This window comes from Mesoplodon bidens (assembly GCF_964165515.1).
Source record: "Mesoplodon bidens genome assembly, chromosome: 8".
In the NCBI taxonomy this organism is placed as follows: domain Eukaryota; kingdom Metazoa; phylum Chordata; class Mammalia; order Artiodactyla; family Ziphiidae; genus Mesoplodon; species Mesoplodon bidens.
The window spans coordinates 81,053,891-81,069,680 of NC_138165.1; the positions used below are offsets into that span (position 1 = coordinate 81,053,891).

The 15,790-nt window shown below is 37.4% G+C and overlaps 1 protein-coding gene across 9 annotated transcripts in view; it reads left to right on the top strand.

The window, feature by feature from the left end:
* ABI2 (abl interactor 2) overlaps positions 1-15,790 on the top strand; it is a 96,528-nt gene that overhangs the window by 67,437 nt on the left and 13,301 nt on the right. For 5 of the 9 annotated variants that reach the window (XM_081241930.1, XM_081241928.1, XM_081241929.1 and 2 more), the window contains exons 7-8: positions 3,539-3,697; positions 13,473-13,556. In XM_081241930.1, the coding sequence (XP_081098056.1) occupies positions 3,539-3,697; positions 13,473-13,556 (243 nt within the window). The remainder of the gene's footprint in view (positions 1-3,538; positions 3,698-13,472; positions 13,557-15,790) is intronic. The other 4 variants (XM_081241932.1, XM_081241931.1, XM_081241927.1 and 1 more) reach the window with 1 other exon arrangement.

Here is a 15,790-nt window from a genome sequence, read left to right on the forward strand (position 1 = left end):
AAAATAAATGCCTTATTAACAACTTATATCAATATAATCTCTTTTATGTAGTGTCTTTGAATCACCCACCAAATACTTTTTTTTCTTTTCTTTTTATTAAGGTATAATTTATATACAGTAAAATTCACCCTTTCTAGTATGGACTAATGTGAGTTTTGACAAATGTATACAGTGATATAACCACAGCTACAGTCAAGGTATAGAACAGTCCTATCATCCCCAGATTTCCTCCATGCCCCCTTTGTAGGCAGTCCTTCCATTTCACTCATTTCACTCATTTCACTCTTAGCCCCTGGCAACCTCTTGATCTGTTTGTTTTTTTTTTCTCTAAAGTTTGCCTTTGTAAAAATACCATAAATGGAAGCATACGTAACGTAACCTTTTGGGTCTGGCTTTTTGGCACAGTGCATTTGAGATTTATGCGTTATTACATGTTTTGTTATTTTGTTCCTTTTTATTACTGAGTAGTGTTCTATTGAATGGATTTACCACAGTTTGTTTATCCCTTTCGCAATTGAGGGACATTTGGATTTATTTCCAGTTTTGGGTGATTATGAAAAAACTGCCAAATACATTCACACACAGACTTTTGTGTGAGCATAGGCTTTCATTTCATTTGGGTAAATACCTAGGGAGTAGGATTGCTGGGTTGTCTGGTAAGTGAATGCTTAACTTTAGAAGAAATTGCATAATTGTTTTCCAAAGTGGTTGTACAACTTTGCATGACCACCAGCAGTGTGTGAGACTTCCAGTTGCTCTGCGTACTTGTTAGCACATGGTATTGTCATTATATACATATATACACACACACACACACACATATATATGTATATTTAATTTAGCCATTCTCATAGGTGTATAATAGTTTCTCATGTGGTTTTGACTGACATTTCCCCAATGAATAATGATGTAGAACATCCTTTTCATGTACTCATTTGCCATCTTCTTTGGTGAAATGTCTGTTCAAATGTTTTTGCTTCCCCTCACACACCTTTTTCATTGGGTTGTTTGTTTTCTTATTGAGTCCTTTTATATTCTGAATATGCCTTTTATTTTATTTTTTTTTTCTTTTTGCGGTATGCGGGCCTCTCACTGTTGTGGCCTCTCCCGTTGCGGAGCACAGGCTCCGGACGCGCAGGCCCAGAGGCCATGGCTCACGGGCCCAGCCGCTCCGCGGCATATGGGATCCTCCCAGACCGGGGCACGAACCCGTATCCCCTGCATCGGCAGGCGGACTCTCAACCACTGCGCCACCAGGGAGGCCCAGAATATGCCTTTTATTAATTGTGTGACTTGCAAATACTTTCTTCCATTTTGTGACTTACCTTTTCATTCTCTTAATGGTATCTTTTAAAGAGCAGAAGTTCTTTATTTTGATGGTCTCGTTCATTGCTTTTTTTTTTTTTTCTTTTGGGGATTGTGCTTTCGGTGTTGTGTTTACAAACTCTTTATCTTACACAAGGTCACAAAAGATTTTTGTTTTGTTTTCTTCTAGAAGTTTTTAGTTTCAGGTTTTTATAGTTAGGTCTATGGTAATTAAACTGTAGTTTTGTTTTTCAGCTCAAAGCAAAATAAATGCCTCATTAATGGTTTGAATAGAGTCTTTATTATGTAGTGTCTTTGGATCACTGATGGCTTATAACATGGGAGGTTTTAGACTGGATCTAACTATATAAAATTCATAATGGTGTTAAATATCAGAGTTTTTAACTTGATGATTCTAGGTTTGTATTAGGGTGTTACAGATTAATGCCTAAAATGCCAGTAATGTGTGATTCAAATGACAAAATATACCTTCTAAAAAATAGCTTATTAGTTTACATGCTTTTACATTTTTATCATGGCTATATAAATTGACAGTGGATTATGTTTGAGCTTGACTACTCAAGACTTCTATACAACAGAATTGAGTTTTGGGTTTTGATACTGTCCTACGTACGAAGAGTAAATCCTATAGCAGCCCTTGAGTGCTTCTATAATATTCTTTATATGAGGATCCATATGAATCCAAGTTTGATAAATTTAACAGTTCCTGAAGATCAGTTTTAGTCATGTAAAACCATTTTACAGTCATGGAAAAGAAGAAAACTTGTTGTGTTTTTCTCTTTTCGCCTCTTCCCTTCCCTTCTTCCCTGGTTCTCTCTCCTCTCCTTCCCCCTCCCCCCTCCTTTTCTTCCGCTCACCTTTCTCTTCCCTCCTCTTCTCTCTCTCACTCTTCCCCTTCCCCCATTCCTCCCCCTTCTTCTCTTTTCTTGCCTGCTCTCTCATGGGTGCTCTAGTACTTGGTCTGTCTGTACAGTAGGCCCTTAGCTAATGATTTTAAGTACAAGTGGAGTCAAGATAAAATTTAGGAACTGGATTGAACTACGCAATTGGCTGGATTAGGAAAGAGTGTCTTCTGTTGGCATTAGTTGTTGAAGTGCTCTCAGAGAGCAAAATGTATGAAATTGATGATAAATATGAACACGTTCAGGATGATACTAAAAATTAGATATTTTTGATACACTTTTTGTACCTTAGCTTTTTTTCATAATTGTAAATTTGTTAAAGTCTAATTTTAAGACAAAATAATCTAACTTTAGAGAAGGGTATTTTTTATTGAAAAATGTGATTTGGAATTATGTCCCTTGACCTTTTGCTGAAATATTTTATGATTTCCTTTAAACAAATTGGCTTGCTACCTTAAATTTATTACTGTTATTATTATTTTGGAATAAGACTGTGTGTCAAACATTTTTTCTTTTGCTTTTCTAAACATTATTCTTATCTTGTTGAGTTTAGTTTTCAGTGTTTAATTGCTGGTGTTTTTTGGGAGGAAGTGAGCCATAAATTTTATTTTATTTTATTTTTATTTTTTTTCAAATTTGTTCATTTGCTTTTATTTTTGACTGTGTTCGGTCTTCGTCGCTGTGCACGGGCTTTCTCTAGTTGCAGCAAGCGGGGGCTGCTCTACGTTGCAGTGCATGGGCTTCTCATTGTCGTGGCTTCTCGTTGCAGAGCCACGGGCTCTAGGCATGCGGGCTTCAGTAGTTGTGGCACGTGGGCTAAGTAGTTGTGGCTTGTGGGCTCTAGAGCACAGGCTCAGTAGTTGTGGTGCATGGGCTTAGTTGCTTCACAGCATTGTATGTGGGATCTTCCCGGACCAGGCCTTGCACCCCTGTCCCCTGCATTGGCAGGAGGATTCTTAACCACTGCGCCACCAGGGAAGCCCCCCATAAATTTTAATTGTGATGATTTTGAAACCCTATCAAATTACTAATTTAATAAAATCATAATATTAATTAGTAATCTGTTTAGATATAGCTTTTCCAAACTTAATCATAATTTTATTTACCTACTTTCCTGCTTTTGCACTTGGATATACTGTCAGCTGAGCAATAACTGTCACCTTGCATTAATATTTGTCAGATGGCAATTAATTAGCTAAATATTGTTATTTTTAATAATCTTATTAAGATTCAGGCATTGTACCTACAGTATTTCATTGTCTGAGATAATTTTCTTTTAGTGACAAATTTATGTTCTGTCCCTTTTCCAGGTCATCCTGTTCAGTTCTACAGCATGAATAGACCTGCCACTCGCCATACTCCCCCAACAATAGGGGGCTCTTTGCCCTATAGGCGCCCTCCTTCCATAACTTCACAAACAAGCCTTCAGAATCAGATGAACGGAGGACCTTTTTATAGCCAGAACCCAGGTTAGATTTTCTTTTGCAGTCTGTGGAATATATCTAATTAAAAATCTTCAATTACACAGAAAAAAAACTTTAATTGCAAATGTCTAGTACATGGTAGGTGGTTAGTACTATTTGTTGAATGAGTGGAAGAATGAATACAAGGTTGCTAATACTGTATTTTCCAGTTCTTTTTTTAAAAGTCAACATGGTTTCCATATAAAGTTGCAGAACTTAATTTTTTTAATAGTTTTAAATTTATTTATTTATTTATTTATTTATTTATTTTTGGCTGTGTTGGGTCTTGGTTTCTGTATGAGGGCTTTCTCTAGTTGCGGCAAGTGGGGGCCACTCTTCATCACGGTGCACGGGCCTCTCACTATCGCGGCCTCTCTTGTTGCAGAGCACAGGCTCCAGACACGCAGGCTCAGTAGTTGTGGCTCACGGGCCTAGTTGCTCCGTGGCATGTGGGATCCTCCCAGACCAGGGCTCGAACCCATGTCCCCTGAATTGGCAGGTAGACTCTCAACCACTGCGCCACCCGGGAAGCCCCGAACTTAATTTTTTTGAACGGAATCTTTTTTAATGTGTGAGTGATTATTTGTTTTTTAAAATAATATTGTGCTGAACAGTATTTCCTTCTTGTTTAATCAGATACCCTTGCTCTATGAATAGCAAATAATGAAAGTTGAGCATACATGAACAGAGTTTGTAAGTGGCAAAGGAAAAGGGAAATGACATTTTTGAAGCTGCTTTATGGTGGGCAGTTACACTATCTTTTTCAATTCTCCTACCAAACCTATGATGGAAAAACTGGGACTTGGACAGATTGATCCAGATATAACAGTCACCTTTCAGTTGCATCATGCATGCAGAAGAACTAATCTGGCACATATTTAATACTAAACATAATCATTTGTTTTGCTTCTTCCCCAGAGAGGGTAAGAGCAAATATTATACTCTGTGACTACTGTGGACATGTTATGTGAACTTACTGTGTTTTTCTGGATTTTGGCCAAGAGGCCAGTAAGCCCATGTGTGATCACCTATAATATTAGGGGACAGCCCATTCCATCTTGGATGAACCCTAAATTGTATGGAGCTGAAATCTATCTACCTTTTGGTGAAACCTTGTTATATCCTTTGAAATCTTACAGAAGAAATTTGATCCTCTTACATAAACAGAGCTTAAAGAATGCTTTTATATTTTTTATATCATTTGATTCTTATAATCTTGTGATCGTCTTCATCTGTATTTTACAGGTGAGGAAACAGACTGAGGTGATAATCACGTTAGGATTTGAATTTAGGTCATCTGACTCAAAGTTCCATGTTATTTCTATTGTACTATCCTATCCTACCTACCTTCATATTAAAAAAAATCTTTCTCTTACCCTCCCAAGGGTAGGAGGGTGGGATGGAGGATGCCCACATTGTAATGTAAAGTGCATGAGAACCTGAGACCTTGTCAGTTTTTTAATCTGTTATATCCTGGGAATAGTGCTCAGTAACTACTTGTTGAATGTGAAATGAATCTCTTGTTAACTTTATTCAGATCCCCTCGTTGTTTTGGGTCCCTCTTGTAAATTAAATGCCATAAATGACTATATAGTCTAACCAGTGCACACTGTAGTGTGATTACCATCTGCCTATATTGAAATAGACTTCTTTTTTAAAAAATTTACATTAGATTATTTATTTTAAGAAATATACATGTGCATTTTTTTACCCAGTGATCACATTATGAGTCTTAAAAAGGAGTAGTTTTTCTTTTCCTAGTAGTTAACTATGACCAAATTAAAATCTATAACCTTAAAATTTAGGGGGTTATTCTTCTCTTATTTGTTTTTAAATTTTGTTTTACTGAAGTATAGTTGACTTACAATGTTGTGTTGGCTTCAGATGTACAGCAAAGTGATTGAGTTATACATCTATCTGTCTATCTATTTCACTGCTGTCTTTGACCACACTTAATGGTTTTGGGTGTGCCATTCTTTTTAACTCATTTTGAGCTCCATTTTGACAAATATGCCTGTCTTTCTCACGTTCTACTTTTAAATCATGTGTTCCAAACCCATATTTGTACAGGTGCTATTTTGTACTTAAATGAATATTTTATTTTTAAATTTTAATTTGTTAGATATGGCCTGTTTCATAGCTCTGCTGAAGATAGCTCTTTCCCTGACCCTCTTGGAAGTCTAGACAATTATTTCTTATGGCCCTTATGCCCTTCCTTACCCTTAAATAGAGTTTTGAAAGAATGGTGTCAGTCCAAAATGGGCCAATTCCTTAATGGAGCTGAGAGATGCTTTACTGTTAACAGCTTGGGACCAAGTGTACATGATATTCAGAAAGTATATACAAGGATATTTCATGCTATATACATGTACATACCAAAATACTGGTCTTATGAGAACCCTGATTAAAATATTCCACCTCTTGGTGGAATTTATTTGAAGGCTATTTGTGTTTTAAGTACATATTTTTAATACTTCTTTGTAAGTCTGATTTTAACATACTTGAACATACTTGAAAGTATATGTTAAAGTAGAAAAATAACCTACTCTAAGGAATGATGTTAATGAAAGTATATTTCACACTCATGGGAAGTATAAAGTAAATTGAGATATTTGAGCCTTCAGCATAATGTGTGAGGCAATTTATTTAGTTTGTTTTCATGTACTTCTCTCAGTTAAGTTCTGCTTTTCTTCTCCGGGGATTTGTTAACTGTTTAAAGAGGGTGGCTACAACTTAGTTGAATAATCAGAGTGCTTTTTTCTAAACTAAAAAAAAATTTAAACTAAATTATGTTCTTTGAAAAGTTCTTCTTGCAACACTTAATGCTTTGTAAGCCAGTATTCGGAGGCTGTTAGATGCACTTTCATTTTATTTGCATTAGATTATTATGTAAGTCTCTTGTATTATTCCCACTGGTCTTACAGTGGTCCTTGTTTTTTCATATTTAAAATGAGAAAATTTGTTATGCTTTCTCAAGTAGCTAATTCCCTGGTTTAACAGTGATCCCAGGTTTGTGTTTTATGAGCATATTTTTTGCAGCTGGAGGCTTGACATGGATTTGTGCTTCTGAGGAAGTGAGCTGACAGGCTGGGATTCATGTGACTGTAAATTCAGTGAGGTTTACTGTGAGATGTAAATCTAACAGCACTGCTACTATATTTGATTTGAGTTTGAAATGGCGTTATAACATAGGAATTAAAATATGGAGCACCCGGTGCATAGTGCCAAGTCCTAGGAGCACAATAATTGTTTTCTAATGAGATTATTTCAGAAGCAAGTTAATGAAAGGAACACTTCATTCAGAACATAAAATGAATCCTATTTGGTTCTCATTGTTTCTTAACCTAATCCAGCCAAAGAAATAGGAATACTAGTTTATCATTCATCTTGTCATCAGCAAGGAGTGTCATTGAAACAAATAGGGCTAATCACAAGTTTTAACAGTTTTTACTTTCAATATAAATATGAAGCACCTTGGTGGTAAAGAAAAATATACATATGTATTTGTACATGTACATTTACATACATTAACCTAGTTTGGTAAGTGTCTTAGTTTGGGCTGCTATAACAAAGTACCATAGACTGGGTAGCTATAAACAGTAGAGATTTATTTCTCACAGTTCTGGAGGCTGAAAGTCAGAGATCAGCATGCCAGCATGGTTGAGTTCTGGTGAGAACGCTCTTGAGGTTGTAGACTGCTGTCTTGTTGTATCCTCACATGGTGGAAAAAGAGAGAGAGAAAACTCTCCATGGTTTGTTTGTTTGTTTGGCAATGCCTTTTAAAAAAAATTTAAATATATTTTTTAAAGGTTACTTTCCATTTTACAGTTGCTACAAAATATTGGCTCTATTCCCCATGTTGCATAATATTGTGCATCCTTGAGCCTGTCTTTTACCCAATAGTTTATACCTCCTACTCCCCACCCCCACCCCATATTGCCCCCCTTCACTGGTAACCACTAGTTTGTTCTCTATACGTATACTGTGAGCCTACTTCTTTTTTGTTATATTCACTAGTTTGTTGTATTTTTTAGGTTCCACATATAAGTGATATCATACAGTATTTGTCTTTCTCTGTGTGACTTATTTCACTTAGCATCATGCCCTCCAAGTACATCCATGTTGCTGCAAATGGCAAAATTTCATTCTTTTTTATGACTGAGTAGTATTACATTGTGTGTGTATACATCCTCTTAATCCATTCATCTGTTGATGGACACTTAGGTTGTTTCCATATCTTGGCAATTGTAAATAATGCTGCTGTGAACATTGGGGTGCATGTATCTTTTCAAATTATTGAGTTTTTTTTCAGATATGTACCCATGAGTGGAATTGCTGGGTCATATGGTGGTTCTGTTTTTAGTTTTTTTGAGAAACCTCAATACTGTTTTCCACAGTGGCTGCACCAATTTACATCCCCACCAACAGTGTACAAGGGTTCCCTTTTCTCCACATCCTCACCAGCATTTGTTATTTGTGTTCTTTTTGATGATAGCCATTCTGACAGGTGTGAGGTGATATCTCATTGTGGTTTTGATTTTTATTTCCCTGATGATTAACGATGTTGAGCATCTTTTCATGTGTCTGTTGGCCATCTGCATTTCCTCTTTCAAAAAATGTCCTTTCAGTTCTTCTGTCCATTTTTTTTTTTTTTTTTTGCGGTACACGGGCCTCTCACTGTTGTGACCTCTCCAGTTGCAGAGCACAGGCTCCGGACGCGCAGGCTCAGCGGCCATGGCTCATGGGCCTAGTTGCTCTGCGGCACGTGGGATCTTCCCGGACTGGGGCATGAACCCGTGTCCCCTGCATCGGCAGGCAGACTCTCAACCACTGTGCCACCAGGGAAGCCCTCTTCTGTCCATTTTTTAACCGGGTTGTTTTTTTGATGTCGAGTTGTATGAGCTGTTTATATATGTTGGATATTAATTCCTCATTGGTCATATCATTTACAAATATTTTCTCCCACTTAGTAGGTTGTCTTTTTGTTTTGTTTATGGTTTCCTTTGCTGTGCAAAAGCTTTTAAGTTTAATTAGGTCTCTGGAGTTCTTTTATAAGGGCACTAATTCCATTCATTCGGGCTCCACCCTCATGAGCTAATCACCTCCCAAAGGCCCCACCTCCTAATACCATCACATTGGAGGTTAGGATTTCATATGAATTTTGGGGGGATACAAACATTCAGTCCTTAACAGTAAGGAATCAGTAATGTGTTTAAGTACTAAGGCCTTTGGTAAAAGATATCTTACATTTTACTACTCATATTTCTTACAACAAAGACTAAAAAAATCTAATTCATAAAGTGGAATGTTGGTTCCAAGCAGTGTGAGTGTATATAGTTGTATGAGAAAGAGGAATTTCTGAATGAGTATGGTGTTTTACACAGGGAAGATGTCAGGCTTCCTTGAATGATATTAAAAACAACTGAAAAGAAACAGTGAGAAAACAATGTTGGGTTGGTGATATTGTACAAGAAAAGCCATAACGCATATTCTTTAAATGATAGTTAACTTACAGCATTACCATAAATCTCCAGAAGAATACAGATGTGGTGGGGCTTTAGCAAAGTATAAATAGAGAGCAATCAAGAAGCTATTTTCGAGTCCTCATTTTAGGCAGTCTTTAGCTTTTGTTAGTGAATGTTTACTCTAGGGAGAACAAAAAAGCTAGAAAAAACCGAAAAGTTTAAGTATATTCTCAGATGACCAAGTAAACCAAATAGACCCTTTACATCGATTATTAAACACAAGTTATGTTTTTAAACTGTGTGGATTAATTTGCTACTTTTTCTCCGCATAACAATACGATGTTTTTTTTCACTTGAAAAGGAATAAGAAAAATGGCCCAATTCTTTTAACCCTTCTGAGACTACAGGAGTAATAATTATTTGGTAACCCTATTCTTTTCCATCAAAAAAGCTTCCCTTACTGAGTATGATTAGTTAGGTTCACTTTTAAATACTCCTTGTTCTAAGTTACTATCCCTATTTAGAAAATATTTCACTCGTATAATAAATTGCTTAAATTATTTCCCTCACTGGAATGTAAAATATTTGCAACTAAACTTGAATGGACTATCAAATGTATGGCCTCTAAAGGTGATATCTTTAATGGTTTTAGAAATAGTATTTAGAGTGGTTATTTTGTTTAATTTTCTTAGAGTATTTATAAAGCAGTAAAAAAAAAAAAGATTTAATAGCCTAATTTTTCTTCAAAACTCTTTGTACATTTTAACCTCGAAGATGCTCCAGGATTTTGTAAATAACCAGGAAGCTCATACTTAGGAAGTCTGTATATTTCATCCGCACAGACTCATCCTCTAAGTTTGGTTTGCTTGCAGAGCCTTTTACAGTTTGTATACCTCCGTGTTGCTGAGTGAATGTAAGCTATAGTTCTTATAGTTCTACTTAAGATCTCTCTATAAACTCCAGTCTCTTCTTGAGCCTTTCTCTTCATGTTAACTTCATTGTTGTGTAGTTTGAACGTAATATTACTGAATCTAAGTTTGGAGACGTTTCCATGATTACAGAGAAAGGGTTTTGTCTTGTGAGGAATCATCTTAGCTAAATAGCATGGAAACAAATTGATAGTTACTTTCTGCTCTTGCCTGTTCATGAGATACCTCAAGACTAGAACTGCTTATTGCAAACAGTTCTTCACATCACAGTCCTGCTTAAATTCTCCTAAAATAGTTCATTTTCAGTTCAACTCTGAGGAAGATAAATCTAGTCTAAAGTAGGATCTTCTGGTTCACAGGTTTTCTGATGAAATCTTGATGACCAGAAAGAAAATGCTGTGGTAACTAAATTAATTTGGACCATGATGTAAAAAGTTTGCCCTGGGCAAAAAAAGTAGAATTTGGGGCAACCTTTGTAAACTCCATTTGGAACTGAATTTTTTTTTTTTTTTTTTTTTTTTTGCGGTACGCGGGCCTCTCACTGTGGTGGCCTCTCACTGTTGCGGAGCACAGGCTCCGGACGCGCAGGCTCAGCAGCCATGGCTCACAGGCCCAGCCGCTCCGCGGCATGTGGGATCTTCCCGGACCGGGGCACAAACCCGTGTCCCCTGCAACGGCAGGCGGACTCTCAACCACTGCGCCACCAGGGAAGCCCTGGAACTGAATTTTTTAACATGCGTTGGATTGGCTTTGAAAAAAATCTAACTTGTTTTGTTATGATGTAATTGTGTTTAAGGAAGATCTGGGGACTGGTTTTTACCTGGGCTGCTGTTGATAGACTTCTTAAAAAACCACTAGAGTTTCAGACTTTCACTTTCAAAACAAGAAAAGAAAAAAATAAATATATTCATTAAAAAAATAATAAACTCAACCTACCTACAAAACCCCTGTTCTAAGTTAAATGCCTAATCATTCTTTTTTAGCTGAGTACTAGAAGGTCTTTTTTTTTTTTTTTTTTTTTTGATGAGAAACAATGACTGAAGTGGGAAATTTCCTACTTTTCTGTTACAGGGGAGGTTGGGATGGGTGCTAACAGAAGAAGAACATTTCATCATCTTATATTCCACTTTTCTAGTGCAGTTGCTGTCTGCTGCTGTTTCTCAGTTTTATCTTTGTCTCTGCTGCCTTCTCTGTTCATTGTGTCTTCTTACCCCAAGTTTGGGAACACAGGGTGTTGTGAACATACCAGCAATTGTTCCAAGCCTCTGAGACTGGGACACAGACACACAACTTAAGGGTTTACTATCAAGAAGTGTGACTTCAGGGAAAACCGTAACCACAGGTATCTTTTAAAGAAAGGTACCAATTTCTAGGGTTATGTGACTCTGTCCCTTAAATCTGCGATATTCTTCAGGATTATCTGCTTAGCTCTTGTCTGCCCATTGTAAGTACACGTTCTCCCTGCACTTACCCACGGCACAACTGTTATCTTTACTGATTACTGCCACCTCTGTACCTCTTGATTTTTCCCACAGATTCAACCCAGACTTTCCAGTTGCCTTCCATATATATGTTTTAAGTTACTTTCCTACACCTCATTATTTCTCCCGACTTTTCTGTTCACCAACCCATTTCATCCCTGTACTACCCACCAAGGTTAGTGTGGTTAGTGGCACCACTGCCTTCATAGTAAGGAAGGATAAAAATCTAAGACCATCTTGAGCTGTTTCTCTCCTTCATATGCCCCCTAAATCCTTAGATACCAAATACTCTTTTTGTCTACACTGTACTAAGTTCTCTCCTTTTCTTTCCACTTCTACTGCCTTGATTTTTGTGTGTCAGGCCCTGGGTTAGACTTTCTGCATACATTGTTTTTTTTTTTTTAAATCTTTGCAGTCACTCTGTAAAGTAGGTTGCATTACCTCTTTCATTTCACATTTATGGATTAGGCTCAAAAAATAATTTGCTGTTCCAGTAGCAGCGAAATAGCAAATCAGGGATTTGATGCTAGGTGACTTTAAGTGCAAGGTGTTTGTTCCCACTAAGCGCTCTTTCACCTAACATATAAGATTCTTACCTATTGCATATCTACCTGCTCATCTTTCCAGGTTTTGTACTTTCTCTCTGGGGCATCTTATGCCAACCATATGGAAATATTTCTGGTTCTGTGAACTGGTCATGCTATTTTATACCTCAGAGCCTTTGCCCCTCACTTGATTCTCGGCTTGTCCTTCTCGATGCTTGCTGCTTGTCGAACTCCTTTTCTTCAAGCACCTGCTCAGAGGTTACTTCTGGGTAGCCCCACCCCCACTTAAACCCTGACCGCCCTCTCCGTCACCACCATGACATCACACCATCACCAGTGCCTCTTCCACTACCCATCACCACCACCACCTGCAGGGAAGTGCTACAGATGTTGTTGGGTTAGGGTTATTATTTTGTCTTCCATTCCTAACTAGAATGTGATCTTTTTGAGGGCAGTGACTCTTACTCATCTTTTTAGTTTTATTAGTCTTCACTGTGATTTGAAGCTCATAAAGATGTTCTCTCTTTATAAGAAGATACACACCATACTGTATACCCATTCCGAAGGAAACCATAACTGTAGAGTTAATCTTGGGAAGTTGTTTGGCATGTACCTGGCTTATTTATGTATTTATCTACATCAGATGTTTGTTGAAGGCTCACTAGTGCTAGGCGCTGTACCGGGTGTTTAAAAGGGAAAGACAGCTTTGGGGGGAGAGGAATGATTTGAATGAGGCTGGCATTTTTCTGTAGATTCAGGGAGAAGATGTACCTGGAATAGGTGGTATGAATTGGGACTGTGAGAAATTGTAAAGACACAGACCTGACTCGAAGAGAACGGTTTCGATATTGGTCTCTTAGCAGAGTGCTTGCCCCTTAGTGGGAAGTCAGTGAATATTTGTTTAATCAATGGCTGAAAACCAATTAATTTTGCTTGTTTAATGAAGTAATGAAAAGTATAAAATTAGGATGTTGGCATGTAATAGTTTTTTCCCTTGTGTTGATGAACATTTAAACTTAGAACCTTCATGGTAAAATTCAGAAAACCAAGTTATTCATGGTAATCGGAAGAAATTCTTTTTTTGAGAAGACATGCTATTGACATGAAAAGATAATTTGCCATTGTATGTAAGAATAGATCTGTATATGATAAATGCTTCCTGTTGTAAGTTTTTAAAACTTCCCTAATACTTTGTTTTGTGTGTTAATGAGTTATCCCTCAGAAGAGGATCCTTAAGATAGCTTGTAAAATGTTTATGCATAGTGGTTTCCCTCCTTATATGTTTGTTTTATTGTGTTACCCTTTCCGTTTAATGTAACTTGCCCTTACCCCTTACCCTCCGCACCTTTTTGTTTTTGCAGTATCTCTTGCTCCTCCTCCCTCCATCCTACAGGTAACTCCTCAGTTACCTTTAATGGGATTTGTGGCCAGAGTCCAAGAAAATAGTAAGTTTATGTCTTCTTTATGCTGTAGATCAGATTCTAGGCATAAAATGTCATTTATATATGATTGGCTGAATAGTCATTCATTCACTGATACTTCAGATACTTGAATATTATGAACAGTCATTGTATGAGCAGCTAGTGTGGATGATAAAATAATTATGATGAAATTCTCTACTTTCAAACAACTTAAAATCTGGTAGTGAAGATAAGACAAATAAATATAAAATAAGGCACATGTAAAAAGAAAGATCACGTCTAATTGAGGAGGTGCTCTTTAATCGCCGGATATCCCACCCTTTTCTCTGGGTTGCTCAGACAATTAGTGGTCTGTCACTGGAGTTTTAGGGTTTTGTGGCCGGCCTGAGAATCTTCTTCCAATCCTGTGATTCCAGGTGTAAAAATGGCCATGCCATGGTGGGTCCCAGGGGACCAAATTGTCAGTCTGTCTCCCAAGAGGCCTCACAGATTGGCAGTGAATTTAAGCTGGCCTGTGGTCTGGTGTTGAATCATGCAGGATCAGATAACTAATTGTATTGACAGGTCGAGTTTTCTCCTAGAGAAGCGTTAAGGAAGCTGAGGAGACTGATGTCTACAAAGCAGGAGGCCTGTATCTGTATTTAGTGAGGAATTGCTAAAGCAGTGAACATAGTCTGTATGACAGATGAGTTCTCTTCTTGTGAGCAGTCTACATAGGAACCATGTCACAATCATAAGGCTGTACAACGGGTGTGGAATCTGAACTAGGGGAATTACACTAATGAAGGAGATAATGTCATCAGGCTGATGTTGCCTAATGCATGCATCTCATAACAGGGATGTCCTCAACCGTGGGATAGAAATATTTGCATTCTGTTTCTTAGGACTCCTGCTCCTTTGGAAATGGGCATTGCCAATACTAGAATGTAAGCTCTATGAGAGCAGGGATTTTTGCTTGTTTTTTTCACTGGCTATTTCTCCAGCACTTAGTATAGCATCTGACACAGAGCAGACACTTTGAGTCCCTCCTTTTTTATGTGCTTCCATAGCTGACTAAATGCTCCCTTTGTATCGACACATTTCTTTCTTGTATTTTAACTGGTTATAATCCAGTCGTATTGTCCTGAGGGCTCAGTGTCTCTTTCAGGTGCCTTTGCATCTCTGTTTGCTAATTTCGGAAAATAGTCTATTTTACCTCTGTTTATTGGAAGGTACCCCAATGAGCACCTCCAATATTTACCACAGTGTGCAATATTTACCTTTTAGGATGATCTTTTCTCATTTCTTTCCATAGTCATATACATTTTCTCACCTACAAAATGTATAAAAATAAGAAACTTTGTGTATGAGGTGAGCTTGTGTCTGATTTTACAGACATAGCAGGACTTATACATTCAAATGAATGTTGTCCCTCTTCAAAACACTCACCTTGGAAAGATATATACCTATCTTTTGGAATGATCTTTATAGCTTTCAAGTACATTATTTTGAAGATAACTCTGTGGTAGCAGAAATTTTTTACTCTATATGATGTTTGGAAGAAGTCTGGAATTATTTGGAACCAGTTATACCGGGCTAAGTAATGCAGTTGTGATTCTGTTATTCTTCTTAAACCCTTCTCTGGCTTCGCATTGCTCTTTGGATAGAGTTCAAACTGTTACAAGGCCCTTTCTGCTTAGTACTGTTAAGCTTCCTCATGCCTCTTTCTACTGAACTTTGGTCAGCTCTTTGAAGGGCTCCTGCTTTCTTACCTTTGTATTTGTTATTTTCCTTTACATCTGACGTGAAATATCTAGCCCCACCCCGGGCCATTAACTCTTACTCATCCTTCAGGTTCCAGGAAGCCTTTCCTGACCCACATAAGAGATGTGGTCTACTGCTCTGTTTTCCATGATGACTTAAAGCACTTACTGCACTTAATTATAAATGCAAGTTGTTGTCCATGTCTCCATGACTTTCGCTCACTGCTGTATTCCCAGTGCTGAGCATAGTAGCTGGCCATGGTAGGCTTTCAGTTGATGCTTTTGAATGAATAATGAAACATGACTTTATAGTTGTTGAACTGATCTCATTCCATAATAGTGTAGCTTTTAAGATAAGAGGCATTGGAGTTCAAATTCCTGCTCTTCCACTTACTGTTGGAGTACTTAATCTTGGAAAGCCAGTTTACACATCCATAAATGAGGATTAAAAACACCACCTCCCAAGGTAAAGATTAAATGAAATAATGTATTATAAAGTGCTGAGTAATTGGAACA